The 21,376-nt window shown below is 37.8% G+C and overlaps 1 protein-coding gene across 2 annotated transcripts in view; it reads left to right on the top strand.

Annotated features, from left to right (window-relative positions):
* Positions 1 to 21,376, top strand: part of Lrriq3 (leucine rich repeats and IQ motif containing 3) — an 86,374-nt gene that overhangs the window by 48,402 nt on the left and 16,596 nt on the right. For both annotated transcript variants that reach the window (XM_085835371.1, XM_021158005.2), the window contains one exon: positions 8,624 to 8,753. In XM_085835371.1, coding sequence (XP_085691497.1) covers positions 8,624 to 8,753 — 130 coding nt within the window. The remainder of the gene's footprint in view (positions 1 to 8,623; positions 8,754 to 21,376) is intronic.

The raw sequence follows: 21,376 nt of genomic DNA, 5'->3' as shown, positions 1-21,376 counted from the left end.
TTGGCATCAAATGCAAGGTAGTAGCAGTTCATGAAGTAATGTTTAAACTTGCCATTATTTAAAGGTTAGCATCTCAAACTACAGTCATTACTCCTAAAAGTGTATTTGGAATGACACCCCTTCTCTCTGTCTAGTTCTGGGAATCAGCACTTACTCTTGAAAGCTGACTGCAAATACCAGCCTGCAATTAAGATCCCTGAGGACAGATGTATATTCTTGCAGACTGCTTCTGAGAGCCCTGATAATGTATGTGTTTGCTACCCACAGTACACAAGCTCCCTGGTGTGCAGCTTTCTGTTTTTTCAATAAGAGTGTGAATCTGAACAACAGAGCCAAGAGTGTTCATTAGGATAAACTTGATTAAATGTTTTGGGTAGTCCAAAAGTTAGATCTTTTGAGTGGCATCTAAAAGCTCTTTTGTCTGGGTTCACACATTGGGATCTGGAAACCAATTTGGAAGTCATGAAGGAGAAAACCAAGCAGAAGATAAGACACCAAGGACTGTGGATCAACTGTGACTCTGAACATGTTTCTAGGGTGATCTGCAGCACAAACTCCTTTACTCCAGTACAGCATGTTGGTGATATAAAAGAGTACTGACTGTACCATGAACTTCTTAGATCAAATGCTATGATCTCTTGTCAAATAGAAACCCATTGATTCCATTGCATAAAATGTGGAAACAGAAGCCAAAATAATTCACAGGCTGGAAAAACAATCAAAAGGTTAAAAATGTGGCTTGAATCTAAGAAATATGAATTTACTGTAAAGTATTTAAATGTGGGTCAAGAGAGAAGAAAGGCATGCTATCACTGAAACCCACTTGTCACTGTTTCAGGACAGTAAATCATTGTCTCCAAAGGAAGACCTGCCTGCCATAACCGTCTAGCATGGTTTTGCAACCAAGTATGGATTCACTTCGTAAATCTCAAAACTTCAGTTTATCCTCAGTTAAGTGGTCTGGTGTTTAGTGATACCACAAGGTTGTATTCCTTGCTACGATTGCTTATGCTGTGTGACTGTGGGCTCCCTTTCTGTGCCTTTTACAGATCATCTGTTAGTATCTCAACTGAGTCCCGAATGAGAGAGGATTTTCTTTTTTATTGCCTCTTCCTGTATAATGTATAACGTATAATGATGTGTAGCCACCAGAAGTTCAAGGTGGTGACTGAGAAAAGACATACTAATTCCTTCCAGAGGCTTATATTTATCCATTGTAAGGATGTGGCAAAATCAGGAATGAGTAAAGTTGCAGATATTCTAGAAAATTCCATGCCAGAGTTGGTATACAGGAGAAAGAGCTTAGAAGACGGTGTGGTAGTTATAAAGAGTTGCTGAGTGAAAATCTCACACAGTCACACAGTAGTATGAGGTATGAAATAACTCCAAGATAAGTGACAGTAATATTGCAAGTTTTAGGTGCTATATAAAATATAAACTATAATTTCTTTAAAGCTTAATTCTGGTTATTAGATTCTCCCTTAAGAGTGGAGGAGCTCCATTATCTATCACATGAAGTGATAGCTGAAGCTCCACAAACTCTCCACTCTCACATGGCTGTTTGTTGGCTCGTTGGCTTGTTGTTTGGATCACTACTCAGGGCATACTTATCAAAAGATTTGGATATGTTCTGACTTTCAGGGCCATTCACAACTCCAAGGAAATATTGTAAATGAAGTCCTTCCTAAGGACCAGATTTTCGTGGAAAGTTTAGTAAGTAAGCACTGTGATAAGTGGTTGATACAGTGTGCATAGAATACTGAGTGGAGTCTGCTGGGTAGGGCAGAGAGAGCTTCTCATAAGACTGTGACAGAAGTTTTTCTAAGGAGAAAGTATTTTTAGTGAATGCTTAAAGCATAGGAAGCTAGCCATGCACAGTTCTGGAAATAGAGCCCTGTGCACAATGCCCTGAGCCATGTAATAGCTTGTTTTGTTTGGGATGTGTTTATGAGGCTAAATGAAATCCAGTGTGGCAGGTGTTCACTGAACCACAGCCAGAGATGAGATGAGTTTGTTGATATGGTCACAGGTTATATTTTTCTGAGTTTATGTAGTTCACAGCAAAAAGTTAGCAACCAAAACAGCCATCAGGGCATTTAAAACCACACAAAAATGTATTTTGATCAATATAAATGTATCTTGTTAATGACATACAAGGGTTTGGTTTGGACTGGAAAGGGATGATTCTAGATTTAGGCTCAAAGGAGGACAGCAGGAATACACAGATGTATTTATAGTGTATCCAAGAGAAAAGAGAGCAAAGATTTGCTACAGGGTTAGGCATGGAGTTTTAGGGAAAGGTTAGCATGGAAATTTTAAGCTTTGTTTGAACTTCAGAGTGAAAACTATCAGAGAAACTTGAAACCTGAATTATTCTGTTACTTTTTCTTTGCCTGGAATTGCACAGAACTGAGTTACCCAGAGTATGCTTTCTCTCTATGTTAGTCTGTCATCTGTAGAGTGCATAGTTGGTAGACTCCATTTGATGCTCTAGGAGATCTGTAGTCATGTGAAACTGTGTTTCCAAGATCTGATGGAGTGCTTCAGTAGGGAAAAGAATGTTAGAACAATTCCCTCACTCTAGAAGAGATTCTAGCACACTCTCCTGCAGGTGCTTCCCAACCATGCCTGGGAGCTTTTGTCTTTATCACCCATGTACTCAAGTTATTTAATGTAATTTAATTGATTAAATTTAATGATAGCGATTTAACTTAATTTGTCCAACTGCAATATAACATCCTCTATACAACTATCCCAAAGACTTCAGTCTCTTAATAGTACTGTTAACCAGTCTGTTAACAACAACCAATATTTCTGGTTGCTGTTAAGTGGAGTTGTTCATCAAGAAACGGAATGAACAGGTTTTTATATTTTCATTCAAAGCTTGCATATAAGTATTGATAAACACTGGGGTGAGAGAGAAATAACTCATAGCATTAGAACAGACCCTTGATGATACTGTCCCACTAATCATTACTCTTAGCCACTTGGGAGCTCAGTTACTCAGATCTCTACCAAATTATACTGTCTTTCCACAAACAGCCAGATATGGTGCCTTCACATCTAAGCCAGAGTTAGCTCTGGCTCCATTAAATGAATGCATTTCTGATTTATTTAACTTAACATCAACTAATAATATTCCCTGAACAAATAGCCATACATATTTTCTAAAGTCACTGTGTACAAGTGCCTGGTATTCAAAAGTACTTTGAATATAGATTATACTTTGTGTTGGTGAAAACAAGGTCTCTATTATATATCGCCAGTATTTTGATAAATTTTCTTCTCCATGAGCTCAACGATCAGTGTGTGGGTGGCTTACATTCACTCTTTCTCTTTTTACATATAACAGGAAGCCATTTCTGCTTTTGACAGCACTAGTTTAGTTATTGGATAATTGATTATTCGATGATCTTCTTATGGATTTATCTTAGTGTAACACATGAGCTTTTCTTCATGCATTTTTGTCTTAGGAAAGTCTCAGTGATCTTAAATGATGAGAGACAAGTGAATCATGAAGGAGGATAAATTGGATAATTTAGTAAATATTTATATGTGATTTTATATATGTCGCCTATATATTATATATGTCCTCCTTAACTATACCTTCTTTATTTGGATTTATATGTCTAAATACATATATTGTGAAAACATATAATTTACAATTGAGACTATATTTCTAATATCTAACAAATATAATTTTTGTTTTCTTACTCTTGGCTAATAGAATTTAATAACTACAGTAAAGCAAGATTGCTAGGAAACTCATTTTCTAATGGATAAAGTATAATTTCTAGAAGAAAAGTTGGACCATTTTATGTTCAAAAGGAATTTAACATGATCTCTTTGTGTTATTCTTTGGCACTATTATATGCTTCTGTGTTGCCTTAGGACACTTTCCATCCCTGTTGCCCTCTTTTATTGACTCAGGACACTTTGCACTCCCTGTCACTCTCTTTCAGGCCTCCTGTTTTCTAATGAAGCTCTATTTCTTCTCAACCAGTCATCACTAAATTTAATGATTGTTTCCTGAATGAGCATCAGTGCAGCCTATTTAATGAAGCATAAGCAGATTGTCAGTGGCCACAACAGCAGCACTCATTACCTGTGCAGAGTCTCCCAGCAAGGGTTAGGGTCTTACCAGCCATCATCTCCATGCATGTGATGCATCCAAACTTCTACAGGTATTGGACGAGGTTGTTCATGAGTTCAGTGACTTTGCCATGTTCAAAATACCCAGTTCCATAGCACTCCGCCCTAACATCTGGCTCTTCTATTTCTCATACCCCTCATCCATGATGTTCCCTGTGTCTTTCATAGAGTAATATAGATGCTCTGTTTATGGTTCAGTGCTCAACAGTCTTTTCTTACACGCAGTTTGACCAGTTGTGAATTGTAAAAGTTAGGCCATTGTATGCCAGCCTTTGCTCTGAATAATGGCATGGAGATATTTATATTTGTTAAAAGCTTTAGGTACAATTGCTGGGCAGATTCTGAGCAATTCTAACCTGACAGTGCTGGACTAGCCTACTTCTCGGCCATGCGGCTCATTACCTGCTATCTAAGGCCTGCCCTTTTTCTTTATCCATGTCCTGATGGCAACAGCTTGGTTATCTCCCAAGGACCCCCGCCCTAACCCCTGCACCAAAGACCTATTTTTTCCTCTCTTGTCCATCTATTGTCTGTTCATCTCCTTAATGAGTAATTAGAAAGTGCTAGAAAACAATGTTTTACAAAATACTGGCAGGAGATGCTTCATAATAATAATACCAAATCTGGACTGCAACTAGATTTCTAGAAACAGACATCAGCATTTGAATACATAGTGTACAAAAATATCATTCAGTAGTGAATCTCTTCATTAGTCATACCTCAGTGAACAAAAAGGAGCTTCTCTGACCAAGGCTGAAAATAGAACTGGTCTCTTAGAGAGAGATACTAAGAAGACAGATTGAAAAAAAAAAAGGAATGTAAAAGAAAAAATAAAAAACTTTGTAAATAATGGTTGATATCATTTCTCTTTATAACTAAGCAATAGTATGTAGTGTCCTGGGCCTGTGATTCCCTAACACTGCTGGCCTCTATTTTGTGGTATTTCTAGCATGCAGTCAGTTGCACATATGTGTTAATGTAAGAGGGTATTAATATGGAACACTAGCAGGAAGATGATTTATAGAAGAAGTATTTGTGTTTACAAATTACCATCATGGAATTAATTGAAAAGTAGCAGTCTACACAATTGTTTTGGTCTAATTGTTTCAATTGAACTGAATTTAAGTCCCAATAGAAGCATCTTTATCTAAAACCATGCCATGTTTTGCTACTACATGTTGATGTTATGACTAAGAAGGTATATGCTGTCAGTCTTAGGAAACAGGAAGTCCCTGAGCTGAAAGTGCCCTGTTTATCTGCATTCCTAGCAAAAAGGAGTGGTTTTCATCATGGAGGTAATGAAAATGAATGGTCTTAGAATGATAAGTCAAAAACTCGTCACTGCGGAGAACTGGAGGAGAAAGTGCAGAACACCAGCCGGATGAGCACCGAAGGTTCCGTCACTGCTGAGGACAAATAGATACACTTCAGTCAGAGAACACAGAAGAGAACGCTAAACCAGAGAAGATCACATAGAGATGTATAAAGACTGAGAGTCTAAGTGTTTCCTTAAGCTCACCTCATAGTGCAGGGAAGTTCTGATCTCCCCACTTCTACCTATACAATTACAGGCATGCTCTACCACACCCAACAGAAAAAACAGATTTAACTACCAATGCCTGTATTGCCTGGATTAGAATGTGTGGCAGAAAACTAAATATTGGGGTGAGGGGCAATGTCAAAGTATAACAGAAGCATAATGGCTTTTCCACCCTAATCTTTATCAGAAACTTAACTGACTTACGGTTTAGATGAAGTTAGAACCATCCATCCAAACAGGGAATGAGTCCTGAGTGATCTGGGGCAAAGATACAGCTTTATTCTATTGAGTGAAGGTAATTATGAGGCTTTCACAGTAAAAGAGCACAACTGTTATCTGTTCTGGGTATTAAATGATGGCAAGGATCTGTAAAGTGCATAAAACAACAGTGGATTATAAGTACTATGTAAGTTTTCCATAACAAACTTAAAATTAATGACACGGAGGTATCTGAAAATGAATCCACAGACCTTCATAAAATAGTGTATCTTATCAGAGAAGGCATACCATTCTGACAATTGATAATGTAATATATGCTTGGGCACATATGCTCAGTAAGTTAAAAGAAAAGATGCTGGTCAGTGAGCATGACAACTTGAGTTTGATTTTCTGTGACCCATATGGTGGAAGAGAAAACCAACTCTCTCCATATATGACTTTTACATATGTACCATGGTATACATGTATTACCCCCCCCACACACACACACAAGTAAACAATAAATAATAAATAAATGTAACAATTTTGATAAAACAGTATTTCTTCAATAAATAAATGTAACAGATTTTATAAAACACAGTATTCATATATTAATGATTCACTAATATGTTTTTTTTTGTTGTTGTTTTTTACCAGTATGCCAATTTTTTTCTAGCCATGCCTCTATCCCTACCCCTGGACTTTTCCCTCTGGCTCCAGTTCTCATATGTTCCTCTGAATAAGTGGAAAGCCAATGAAATCTTAATGGAAGTTTCTAAATTAACCTTTGTGGTTAATTTAGAATTTAGGATATTAATTTAGAATTTAGGATATTAATTTAGAAACAAGGTCTGTACCCTCTCATTTTCTGATCTCCAACTTTGTGAGATGAATGTGGATGCCATATTCCAGAATGGAAAGCCATGCAGATAGAGTGAAGCAATGACAAAGGCTTTTCCCTGATTCTGGGTCCTAGGTGGCCTGCTGGATCTGTGAAGAGAAGAAGCTAATGGAGTGTGTCAGCACCTCACTAATTAGGACACAGTCTACACCTGCTCCCCAGGAAGCTTCTTTCTCATCAGTGCTCCATTGTGCTCCCACATATACTAAAATGTATTCTGACCCCATTCCAAGGTCTATCCTTATATTACAGTCTATTTTCCTATCTGCGGCACATTAAGTGTTCTGTAAGGTAATGGTGTGTCCATCCCTTTCTTTCTCAGAAACTTCCTCAGGCTTTCTGACAAAACATGTTGCATCTGTTATTTATGGATAGGGCCTCTTCTTTCCACTGCCTTTATAAAATTTTCCCAAGGTATCACTGACTGTTTACATCATGGATTGTTGTTATCACTGACTGTTCCTACGACTGACTGTTCCTTTCACTAATTGCTCCTATTACTCACTGTTCCTACCACTGACAATACCTATCACTGAATGTTTCTATTACTGACAAGTCCTACAACTGTCTGTTACTACCACTGACTGTTCCTACCTCTGTCTGTCCTTACCACTTTGGTGTCTGTCCTTTCACTGAGTGTTCCTATCACTGACTGTTGCTATCTCTCACTGTTCTTACACATGACTATTGCTATCACTGACTGTTGCTATTGCTGACTGTTGCTATCACTGACTGTTCTGATCACTGACTATACCTATCACTGACTGTTCTTACTTCTGACTGATCTTAGCATAGACTGGTCTTATCACTGACTGTTTTTAGCATTGACTGTTCCTATCAATGACTGTTCCTACCACTGACTGTTGCTACCACTGACTGTTCCTACCACTGACCACTGCTATCACTGACTGTTTCTGTCACTGTCTCATTATCACTGAATGTTCTTATCACTGAATCTTTTTCTACTACCCACTGTTTCTATCACAGACTGTTCTTATCACTAATTGTTCCTAGCACTGATTGTTCCTACCACTGTTCCTAGCACTGACTGTTGCTATGACTTTTGCTATCATTGTTCCAAACATTGATTGTTCCTACCACTGACTGTTCCTTTCACTAACTGTTCCTACCACTGACTGTTGCTATGACTGTTGCTATCATTGTTCCAGCTATTGATTGTTCCTACCACTGACTGTTCCTATCACTGACTTTTCCTATCACTGATTGTTTCTCTCACTGACTGTTGCTATCATTGACTGTTCTTATCAGGCTGCTTAACAAAGCAATAAACAATGGAGCTTATAAATTCTTTCTTAATGTTAGTTGTCTTACAGAGTTTTAAATATAAATGTCATACTACTGCATTACATATGAGAAGACTCCTTGAAACCCTGAAATATTTGATATCACTGATTTGGTTAGTTTTTATTATCAACTTGACATAATCTAGAATCAGCTTCGAAGATTTTCACTGAGATTTTATAGATTACCTTGGCCTGTGAATGTGTGTATTTGGGTTATCTTAACTAGCTGAAGTACGAAAACAAACCCACTGTAGGTGGTGCCATTCCAAAGGAAGAAGATTTTGAGCTATAATACAAATGGAGAAAGTTAACTCAGCATGTCATTTATGTATTAATTCTATGCAGTTTGCCTTTGACTCTAACTAGTTGCTTCAAGTGCCTGCTGCATTGACTTCCCACAGGTCATTGGTGGACTGTAACCTGGAGTTGAGAGGCAAACTCTTTTTTTATATTCCATTGCATTTGTCAAAGTGTTTTATCACAGCAACAAGAAACAAGACCCACAAATGCCTTTATTTGTCTTCACAGATGAGATATTCTCCTGCTGATTTTAAATATTCTACTGAGTATGGAAAACACATTTCCTGTCTTTCATATGAATTGAAAACAAAATATATTGATGGAAAATCAAAACAACCAAGACATCACATTCATAAAGGTTGGTATGTTTTGATATGAGAGGAAAAAATAGCAACAACAAACCAAGCACAGTGATTTGGAACTACAGACACTGGACTCTAAAATACACATTGAGGTTTGAGTAATTTTCTACTATATTATCTCAGTAATTCTCCTCCTCCTCCTCCTCCTCCTCTTCCTCCTCTTCCTCCTCCTCCCCCTCCCTCTCCCCCTCCCCTCTCCCTCCTCCTTCTTCTTCTTCTTTTTATTTTATTTTATTTATTTATATATTTATTTATTTATTTTTGGTTTTTTGAGACAGGGTTTCTCTGTGTAGCCCTGGCTGTCCTGGAACTCACTCTGTAGACCAGGTTGGCCTCAAACTCAGAAATCTGCCTGCCTCTGCCTCCTGAGTGCTGGGATTAAAGTCATGCACCACTATGCCTGGCAGTAATTCTCCTTCTTTACAATATTTCATTGTAACATTTATATTTAACATATATTGTCATATTTAGAGTTACAACCGTTACTTCCAGCAGTTTCATTTATTATATAAGATTGTTTTAACTACCCCATTGTTTGTGTTTGTGTATGTGTGTGTTGTTCTAAAAAGCCTTTGATTATTTTTCATACATTTTGTCTTGACAATTTTTTATTATTTTATTTATTTACATTTCAAATGGTGATACCCCACCTTTGTGATCTTCACTCCTAGAATTCTTCACCACATTCCCCCTCCCCTTTGTTTCTGAGAAGATGCTCCTCCTGTCATTCCTCTTCCTTGGGGCATCAAATCTCTACAGGATTAGGTATATCCTCTCCTAATGAGTTGAGCCAAGGAAGTCCTCTGCTCCATAGGTGCCAGGGACCACAGAGCAGCACATGTATGCTCTTTGGTTTGTGGCTTAGTCTCTGGGAGCTCACAGGTGTCTGGGTTACACTGTTGGAATGCCTATGTGGTGGCCATACTCTTCAGATCCTTCAGTCCTTTCCCATAGGGGAACCATAGGGGTCCCTTATCTCAGTTCAGTGGTTGCCTGTCTGTCCATCTGTCACAAACAGCTGCTGGTAGAACCTCTCAGAGAACAAACATGTTATGCTCCTGTCTGCAATCACAATATAGCATCAGTAATACTGTAAGGGTTTGGGGCCCACACATGATATGGATCCCAAGTTGGGCTGGTCACTGGATAGCCTTTCCTTCACTCTTTGCTCCATTTTTGTCCCTGCATTTCTTTTAGACAGGAACAACTGTGGGTCAAAAGTTTTGAAGGTGGGTTAGTGACCCCATCCCTCCACTGGGGATCCTGTCTATATACTGGGTGTGGTTTCTTCAGGTTTCATCTCCCCTTTTTGGGCATTTCTGCAAAGGATATCCCCACCGAGTCCTGGAATCCTCTCACATCCCAGGTCCCTAGGACATTCTAGAGGTTCCTGAGACCCCACCCCTAGAAGCTGCATATTTAGATTCATTCTCCTGGACATCTGGGCTTCTCTTCTGTCTCCCCTATACCTGATCCTGCCTCTGTTTTCCCATCCCCTTCCCCTCTCCTATCCAGGTCCCTCTCTCTCTCTGCCCCCACGATTATTTTGTTCCCCCTTCTACATGGGATCAAAACATCCTCAATTGGGCTTTCCTTCTTCTTAAACTTCTTATAGTCTATGGGTTGTGTCATGCATGGGTTTTCTGTGCTGTTTGGCTAATATCCATTTATCAGTGAATATATACATACCATTTATGCCCTTTTGGGGATGGTTACCTAACTCAGGATGATATTTTCTAGTTACATTCATTTGCCTGCATAATTCATGATGTTCTTATTTTTAATAGCTGAAAATAGTATTCTATTGTACAAATGAACCATATTTTCTGTATTCAGTCTTCTGTTGAGGGATGTCTGGGTTGTTTCTAGTTTCTGGCTATTAGGAATAAGGCTGCTATAAACATAGTGAAGCAAGTGTCCTTGTCATATGGTAGATCATGCTTTGGGTATATAGCCAGGAGCGGTATAACTGAATCTCCAGGTAGAACGATTTCCAATAATCTGAGGAATGGCCAGATTGATTTCCAAAGTAGTGGTACCAGTTGCAATCCCACAAGCAATGGAGGAGTGTTCTTTCTCCATATCCTAGGCAGCATGTGCTGTCACTTGAGGGTTTTGTTTTGTTTTGTTTTGTTTTGTTTTGTTTTGTTTTTTCTTACCTATTCTTAGTGGTGTAAGGTGGAATCTCAGGATTGTTTTGATTTGCATTTATCTGATGACTAAGGATATTGACCATTTCTCTAGGTGCTTCTTGGCCATTCGTGATTCCTCTGTTGAAAATTCTCTGTTTATTTATGTATCCTATTTTTAAATTGGGTTATTTTGTTCTTTGGAGTCTATTTTTTTTTGAGTTCTCTATATATTTTGAATATTAACCCTTTATCTAATGTAGGTTTAGTGAAGATCTTTCCCCAATCTGCACGTTGCCATTTTGTCCTATTGAGATTGTCTTTTACCTTACAGAAGCTGTCCAGTTTCATGAGGTTCCATGTGTTAATTGTTTATCTTAGATCCTGAGCCATTGGTGTTCTGTTCAGAAAAATTTCTCCTGTGTTAATGCCTTCGATGCTCTTTCCCACTTTCTCTCCTATTAGATTCAGTGTATCTGGTTTTCTGTTGAGGTCCTTGATCCACTTGGACTTGAGCTTTGTGCAAGGTGATAAATATGGACTAATTTGCATTGTTCTACATGCAGACCTCTAGGTAGACCAGCATCATTTGTTCAACATGCTTTCTTTTTTTTTTTTTTTTTTTCAGTGTGTGGTTTTTGTTCTTTCTCAAATATCACCTGACCATTGGTGCATGGGTTTATTTCTGGATCTTCAATTCTATCTCATTAATTAGCATGTCTGTCTTTGTACTAATATCATATGGTTTTAATCACAATTGTTCTGGAGTACGGCTTGGGGTTAGGGATGGTGATTCCTCCAGAAGTTCTTTTATTGTTGAGAATTGTTTTTGCCATATCAAGTTGCATTGAATCTGTAGATTTATTTTGGTAAGATAACCATTTAACTATGTTAGTCCTTCTGATCCATGAGCATGGGATACCTTTCCATCTTCTGACATCTTTTTGAATGTGCATTCCAAATTGTTTCTAGAAACATTTGTACTTGAATCTTGTCTTTCTACTCTGGCAAAATGGCCCAGATGATAAAGAGCTTTTTGCATTTTGCATTTTCTTTGACTGTTGAGTCAATGTTTTCTATGTCTCTTCTACATCTGAGATTCTCTCTTCCATATCTTGCATTCTGTTGGTGATGCTTGCATCTGTACCTTTTGATCTATTTCCTAGGGTTTCCATCTTAGGGTTGCTTCCATTTGTGAATTCTTTATTATTTATATTTCTCTTCTTAGGTGTTGGACCGTTTTGTTCAATTCCTTCATCTGTTTGATTGTATTTTCCTGTATTTCTTCAAGGAATTAATTTGTTTTCTCCTTAAGGGCTTCTACCTGTTTGCCTGTATTTTCTTGTATTTTTAAAGGAAGTTTTTATATCCTCCTTAAAGATCTCTATCATCTTTTTGAGATGGTATTTTAGGTCAGAGTCTTTCTCTTCTGGTGTGATAGGTTATTCAGGCTGTGGTAGGAGAGCTGGGTTCTGATGGTACTAAATTAATTTGACTTCTGTTACTCATGTTCTTGTGGTTGCCTTTTGCCATATTGTCATCTCTGGTGTTAACTGGCCTGTGTGTCTCAGACTGGAACCGACCTCCTTTGAGACCTAGGTTAGGGCAGACCTTCTAGGAATATTGTGGAGTTTGGGGGACAGGAATGGCACTTTGCCAGTGGTTCCAGCAGAGATGCAAAGTTAGAAGGTGTTGTTTTGATAATTTTTAATTCAGTAGCAAGTTTAGTTTCCCTGAGTTTGTAAGCTCTCTGTTGTTCCTGATATTCAGCTTTAATTTATTTCAGTCCCATAGGATTCAGGGCTTATTTCAGTTTTCTTATATGTGTTGAGACTTGCTTTGTGTCTGAGTATCTCTTCTATTTTAAAAATTGTTGTGTGAATTGCTGAACTGAAAGTATATTCTTTTGTTTTTGGTGAAATGTTCTGTAAATATTTGTAAGGTCCATCTGCTTTATAATGTCCAGCAAGTTAATAATGCAGTATTTGCCAATATTTCATTGAAATGTAGAAAACAATGCCTACACACATCACATTGAAGGACACTCTTTTGGAGAACATATGTTTGTGGATTAATTTTAGGTGTCAGTATTATTGGAACTGTAATGAAGCAGAAGACAAGACATTGGATTTTTAAAATCAGATTATTTGAAGTTGGAAGACAGCCTTATGGAATAAATCTTTGTTTATTTGGTTTTTTTTTTTTTCTGTATATCTTTATTCTGACTGACAAGTTTATTTCTACTGTTGCTGCAATGTGTTTAATTTATATTAGTACTTGTGCCCATTCAGGCTTCCAATGTAGACCAACAGTTGCCCAGGAATTCTCCAGGTCTTCAATTCTAGACTGGTGCTGCTGAGGCAACTAGCCTGATGGACTGAGAAACTACTAACTACTATGTTCTCCATCTTCCCAATACAAGAAAATTATTGTTGGTCTACACAGACAATAAGACAACCTAATTACTCCATTTACTAATTACTCTCTTAATTTATATTCATTCGATAAGTTCTGTTCCTCTATCGATCACTGACAAACATAATATGTATGGTGCTTGGAAAGAAATTTACATTTTACATTGGTGTACTATATAAAAACATGTCACACACAATACATATGATATATAATATATAATAATATATACATATATATGTGGGAATATATGTGGGGATACACTCACAGATAGAGACATACAAAGATATATAATATAAATATATGTATATACACTTTTTCCAGATAAAAGAATTTCCAATATTAACAAATAAGCTGTGATTTCATTATATTATTTTGTGTGATGCTTTTGGTTTGTTTGTGCATGTGAGACACTGGGAACTGAAAACAAGGCCTTGTTACTTGTGTATATTCTACCACTAAGTTATGCCTTCAACTCTTTCATCAGTTTGTGTGCATAAATAATATGTATTCAGGTAAAGTCTTCATAGTATTGATCTCTTATTTTATTTTATATTGAGGTTTTTAAATTTTTTAAACAATTTTTAACTTTCCTTACAAAAATACATATATGCATAAATTTGATAAGAATAAATTTAACTCGGGGCTGGTGAGATGGCTCAGTGGGTAAGAGCACCCGACTGCTCTTCTGAAGGTCCGGAGTTCAAATCCCAGCAACCACATGGTGGCTCACAACCATCCTTAACGAGATCTGACTCCCTCATCTGGAGTGTCTGAAGTCAGCTACAGTGTACTTACATATAATAAATAAATAAAATCTTTAAAAAAAAAGAATAAATTTAACTCAGTAATGAACTTTATTCATCTGATAACTAAGCTAAGAACCCTGATGAAGAGAAGTTGCAATTAATATAAAGGGAGACATGAAACCATTCTCAATACTTGCCTTTTCCCTGTATTATAGCCTATTTAAGCCTTTTCCTTAGTAGCTTACAAATAAATGAGACTCTGACTGTGGTTATTTTATTTGACTTTGAAAATTACTGGGGCTATAACACCTAATCAAGTCTTCTAACTGCTAGACTGGCTACTTCCCTAATGGCGTACCCTAGATACTTGTTGTTTCTTCTGGCCATGTGCTCATCATTCAGCTCCCCTCATGCTGGCTGCCTCTTTCCTCTTGTACTTGCTCTTCCTCTTCAAGTCTCTCTCACTCAACCAGGTCACTCCAAATCCACCTACCTCTAATCTCTCCAGTAATGGGTTGTAGCCAAGTTTATTTAACCAATAGTGTTAAATCAAGGAACAAGGTGCAGAGCTTGTCAAACTGCTTGTTTTGTGGGAATACTGCAAAATATGAAGTGAGTACCTCCCTCCACACTCCTCTTGGTACTGTAATTAGGATATGCTTTGTGTCATTTCATATAGATCATTGAATATACAGAATATACTAGTTAGTTCAGTATATTTGAGACCAAAGTGCCACTGAGTTTTGTTGTAAATAATATGCAAGATGCTTGTATTTGCAAAGTATTTAGGTACTAGTGATTTTCTGCAACTATCTTCCTTACCTTAGATTCATAATAATAATTTAATAATTTTAATTCTAATGTACTCTAACCAAATAATTTGTTTTTTTATTTTGAAAATGATATGTCATTATAAGTCAAAATTTGCAGGTAGTATTGTATTTCATTGTGGCTGGTAAACATTTCATATTTCATTCAAGTTAGTATTATACTGAACATTGCATGTTGTAATCTATTCACAAGAGTGTGTTTAATATTAGAAATTAGATGCTAGGACCATGTCTTGGTGCTGAAAGGGCACAGCCATCTGATATTACAGGGCCTGAAGTGTCTGAAATGCCAGTACACGTCAATCCCTCATTAGAACTGGGGGTGAATGAAATTTTTCCTCATTCCTGAGCACTAGCTGCTTGTCCTAGGCAACTGCAAAGAAGTCAAACTCTGGTAGGAAGCACCAGCTGTTGAATAAATGCTATTTCTGAGAACATTTTCTATTCAGAGTATAAGTTCATAGGGCTAATTATTTGGAGGTCATCTTGACAAAGTGCCTGTGATCGCAGTAGTCCAGTCTCCTATTATTTCCCTCCATTATATCCTTTGTGTTCTTACATATCTACTTAGATTCTGAAATGAAGACTTTAAGGATTTTTTTTTTCCATTTTATGCCTCCATCTTTTTTTCCTACAAATGCATCTATCATACCTTCCTAATTTCATCCTGCTTGCTTTGATATGATTTTAATAGTCTCTCTTCCTTACTTGTTTGCTTGAATGATGAACACTAGGATCTAAAATAATATGAATTAAGCCACTTCAGGTGAACAAGTAGAGTGCAGGTACACATAAAACCAATTTATTTCTTTTCGGTTTAACACTAAAACAAACAATACTGTGTTTCGATCATTTTACTTCTATATAATAATTCAAATTTCTTCATTATTACTGTTACTGGCAACAACAAAGGGGGATAGAATCACATAGAAATCAAATTGGCTATATTTGGAATTATTTTGTAACTAAGCAACATTGCCACATAGCTCATATTGCCAACCTCCTGCAAAGTTAGATGAAAATTATATGAGCAATCTCTCCTCTGGACTGTGAGCAAAAGTGGAGCTCATCCCTTCAGAGTGAAAAACAATAATAGAGATTATTCTATTGGTTTCTTTGTAAGGCTCAGAGGACATGTGTTCCACTTGGATAACTGTGAAGGCCTCCTGACCCATGTGGGTTCTTAAATATACATCAGCTTCATTGTACTGAGCTATATCAATTTTTGGGTTTGTCTGAAATGGGACATGGGATGAATCATTCTGGTAAATAGAGACATTAGCATCATACACAAACTCTGAGATACAGTCACATCTGTAGAGTCAGTCGATACAAATGAGTAAGCTGCTGCCATTGGCTAGAAAGAGGGCGAGCATTTGTTTTGAATGTAAAATATTTTCCTGTAATACATGAAATGCCAACTATTTTTAAGCTGCAAGGAACAAGTCAGAAAACTAAGTTTGTTTCTTGACTGTATTGGCCGTTCACTCTATGGAGTAAAGACCAGCATAGGAGAGCCTGTGGCTTGGGAGTAAAGTTTGAGGATGGAGATTTCAAGGCCTTATACGCTGAGGAAAGCTATTTCCTATCACTTAAGTGTTAAAGCATTGTGTAATAAATCTTCTACACCAAGCACAGTTGGAAGTAGTGGCAAAGATAAGAATTTAAATTGAGTGTGTGGACTTCTGGCCTACTGTTCTGGGATAAACTCAGTAATTTCTTTTCATTTCCTAGAGATTTTTGAAGGCAGTAAGGTGATGATGAAGAACATAGGTCTGAAACACTAGATACGCCTCAACAGGAACTAGTAGAATACCTATGCATCAAGAACTGGTAGAATAAGACATATCAGTATTACAGTTACAAGGAATGGTTTCAGCAGATAATTTAATTCTAATTCAAGACTTAAAACCGGAGTTTGTATTTTTCAGCATACACAAGCACAGAAAGGAGGCTGTTGTTGCTTCCACCTGAAGTCCTCCATCCCCAAGTCCCATGTAGGTGTAGCTAGGGGGTTTGATAAAGCAGAAGCCTCAGAAGCTCAGACAGGACTCAGAGAAGGCTTGATGAGCTACTTGCCCAGGAGGCAGTCACACTTACCCATCTGAGAATCACACCCAGCTTATGCTAGACACCCCAGTCTATTGTGCTGCCCTCTAGTACCTGAGATTTCCCTGTTCTTATTTTTTATAGTCACCATATGTGAGGGTTAGATGGGACAAATTACAGAAGAATAGGACTTTTGGTGTATCTCTTTACACTAAAATGTTATTCATACCTTATTGGGAGATGAGGCTTACAAACTAAAATTCTGTTGCATGCTTAGTTTTCTTTCATCAGTGTGTCGAATGTTTGGACAAAGGAAACAATAGGTTGTTGGTAACAAGTGGTTATGGGTTTATGCTTAAAAATTTTCCTTCTTATGGATGTCTCAGCTTTTGTGGAATTTGGTTAGAAACTTACATTTTAGCTCTAGTCAATGGATTGTTACTAAAGTATGTGAATCGCTTCCGGAAAGCACAGTGAGCTACTGGATTATCGCTGTGGTGCATTACTTTTTCAACACATATGAGTTTATTATTTTATTTCAAACAAACAACCTGAAAACAGTTCAAATTTATAATAGACTATGCATTGCTAGATGTGATTCTCTGTCTGTCTGTCTGTCTGTCTGTCTGTCTGTCTCTCTCTCTCTCTCACACACACACACACATACACACACACACACAAATGAGGCAAACAAAGCATGATGTGAGGTCCTGGGCAGATGTCATACAGACTGTAAGAGAACACAAATGCCATACTAGGCTACTATACACAGCAAAACTCTCAATCACCATAGATGCAGAAACCAAAATATTCTATGACAAAGCCAAATTTAAACAATATCTTTCTACTAATTCAGCCCTACAGAGGATACTAGAAGGAAAACTCTAATACAAGGAGGGTACCTACACTCAAGGAAAACCAAGAAATTAATCATCTCACAACAATCTCAAAAGAAGAGAATTCCACAAACCTGCTACCACCACTAACAACAAAAGTAACAGAAACCATCATTGGTCTCTAATATCTCTCAACATCAATGGACTCAATTCTCCAGTAAAAAGACATGGAGGAAGAAGGCAGAGTAATGCATTGCTGGAGTGAAGAGGTGAAGGGAGGTAGATGTGAACTAACACCAATAGAGTCTTTAGTAGTAATAAAGCTAACATAGCAAGCTCCAATTGTGTAGGTCTTCCTTTTAGCATTTGCTAAAGTTATTACATAAAGTAGTCATTATAAAATGCATAGGGTGGTTTTTAACTTGTTTAGACATATATAAAACTATACATGATATTTGTAATTGTAGGAAAGTGGGTAATGAAGTTATACATATTAGAATAATGTAGTAGACATGCGTATGAAATTGACTTGGGCAACATTTATTACACTTTATCATAGCATAACAAATATGTGGCACGTAAGTTAGAAATCACTGGAAGTCTTAAAATAGTGCTATAAAATATTCACTTAACATAAACCAAATGCAATAAGGGAAGAAAATAAGGAAAAAGAATATGAGGCATAAAAGAAAGAAAATTTACATTGAAATAAAATTTAACATGAATTGATAGCCTGAAAAGGCAAAGATGCCAGATTGGCTAAAAACATTCCGTATCTGTTTTTGAAACCAAGTACACTTGAGTTTTAGAATTTCATATGCCATGTGACTATCCTGATATGAAGAAATTCTAAGTAAAAAACAGTTATTGGGGATCAAGTGACTATATTAGTAGTCTCCCAAACAAGTTGAAAAAAGTGTTGCTAGGAATAAAGAGGTATATTTACTGATAGTCAATGTCAACACTTTGGGAATATACAATAAATAAAGACAAGTATTCTAAAAGTATGCCCTCAAAATTGTGAAAAGCAAACATAAGGAAAACAAAGGTAGAAGAGATAACATGATGATGATAACTCAGACTTTTACACATGGCCGTGAAGCATCTTCAAGTGTACATGGCAATCTAGCCATGTGCTCAGTCCTGCCAAAAGCCTAATGAATAGTATAAATTTTTAGAAGTAGAAGCAGTGATTCTAAAATCCCTTTATAGTATGCAACAAAGTCCACATTCCCAAAACATCTTTGATGTATAAAGAAACTAAAGCAGGGCCCCTAAGTGGAGGAATAAGGACACTATTTCACCTAAAAAACTTCTGTTCCAAAAAGTGTCCTGCTTATGAGAAGTACAGAAACAAAGATGGAGCAGAGATGGAGGAAATGGCCAACCAATAACTGGCCCAAATTAAGACCTATCCCATGGACAAGAACCAATCCCTAACACAATTAATGATGCTCTGCTATGCTTCTAGATAGTAAATCTGTTCTCTGAGAGTCTCCACCCAGCAGCTGATGGAAACAGAGGTAGAGACCCTCAGCCAAACATTAGATGGAGCTCAGGAAGACTTATGGAAGAGTTTCAGGAAGGATTGAGGAACCTTCAGAGGACGGGGGCTCCACAGAATAACCAGCAGAGTCAAATAACTTGGACACTTTGAGTCTTCCAGAGACTGAACCATCAACCAAAGAGCAAGCATGGACTGGACCTTGGTCCCCTACACATTTGTAGAAGATGTGCAGCTAGGTATACATGCAGGTCCCCCAACAACTGGGGCAGGGGCTGTCCATAAAGCTATTGCCTTTTGGTGGATCCTGTTCTCCTAACTAGGCTGCCTTGTCTGGCCTCAGTGGAAGAGGATGTGCCTAGTCTTACAGTAACTTGATGTGCCAGGGTGTGGTGATATCCAGGGGAGCCCCCCCCCCTTCTTAGAGTCAAAGGTGAGGGGTGGGGAAGGAGAGGATGTCTGAGGGGGAGACTGAGGCAGAGGATGTCTGAGGGGAGACTGGGAGGAGAAGGGGGCTGATATTGGGATGTAATTGATAAATAATTAAAAAATAAAGGATAATACTGCAAATTCAGAGTCACCACATCTATCAAACTGCTGTGAAATAGATAGTGACCTCAGTGATGCATGTGATGTGTGTGTGTGTGTGTGTGTGTGTGTGTGTGTGTGTGTGTTTATGAGCACCAAGACAGTGAGGATACATCTTTACAGAAAAGTACCACAAAGGTATCAAATTCAAGTGTAACTTTCTAATACCAGAATCAAGCTGCCACACCTCTAACTCAGGCTCCCATGTGTGTTGTGATAGTTCAGTAGTTAATTTTTACAATAGATTAGATATCTCCAAAGTAAAATCACATATAAACCATTTGAAAGCACACAGAGTGTGAGCTTTGGGTGCTGCTGTATGCTTGCCACTAACAGCAGCCAATCACAGTGGTGGAAGCAGCTGTAAGTGTGGGTACAAGGAAGGAAACACAGACACTCCACTGTGCTGTAAGAAACAAAGCAGAAAGTGGCAGGTGTGGGCCAGTACCATTGATTACATTTTCACACTTCACAGAACAGAAAGAAACCCAGTACATGAGAGAAGTTGGCACGCCTGGTTGCCTGGTTCCTTCATCTTATTCCTTCACCCATCCTCACTTACTTCATTCTTTACCCCCCTCCCCTTATTGTAATGCTATAAACTCTGCTCACTGTTTAAGGCCATGTCTCTGTGCTGAGAAGTCAGGAGAGTTCTCCAATAGTAGCAACCACTTCACATCCTTTTGTGAAGGGTCATGTCATAATTACATTGGTTTGAAATAAGGTGAGACCAGTTGGCATATCACAAATGGATCATAAACCTGTAATGCATTCAGAAGTATCAAATGAGGTCAGTCAGTGGCAAATGACACAGAATTCTTTATCCCGGGGCTCCAGTGACCCAAAAACTAGTGAGATGACAAAACAAACAAACAAACAAACAACAAAAAAAACTAGGTACAGTAGTATCCAGTTGTTTGATTCTCTTTTTTTCTTTTTTTAAAAAAAAATTAGATATTTTCGTATTTTACATTTCAAATGCGATCCCAAAAGTCCCCCATGCCCCCCCCCCCCACTCCCCTCCCCCCTCACTCCCACTTCTTGGCCCTGGTGTTAGTACAGCTATAGCTGAAATATAACAGTTGACTTAGGAATGAGTTTTTGTAAATGCTCTATTGCAAAGTAAAATCATGTGCAACACTATTCCAGAAATAGCCTGTGGAAACTGAGAAAGAATGGCTTGTGCTTCAGCCTCTGTTTGATGTTGTCAGTACCCAGAGGGTTTAATGTTTTGTTTCTGGTGTTGGGAATGTCTCATTGACGATTCCTCTGTGGTCTGAAGCTTGTAGGCCAGCTGGTCTCTTCTAGTGGGCTGCTACCTCCTGACTTCATGTTTTGTTGATAATTCTCTATATAGAAATGATTTATGTTGGCTCAAGGAGACCCACTTATTGTAAGAAGAGAACACTTTGAAATTGTATTAATAGCAACTTTAAATACGCACTGAGGAAATGGCTTTGGTTGTGATTTTGAATTGGTAGAACTCCTGTGCATATGCTTATGTACAGATACTGTACACGGT

Source organism: Mus caroli, unplaced genomic scaffold (genome assembly GCF_978045245.1).
Source record: "Mus caroli unplaced genomic scaffold, Mus_caroli_1 scaffold_3, whole genome shotgun sequence".
Taxonomy (NCBI): domain Eukaryota; kingdom Metazoa; phylum Chordata; class Mammalia; order Rodentia; family Muridae; genus Mus; species Mus caroli.
This window is presented reverse-complemented; position numbering and strand designations above follow the sequence as displayed.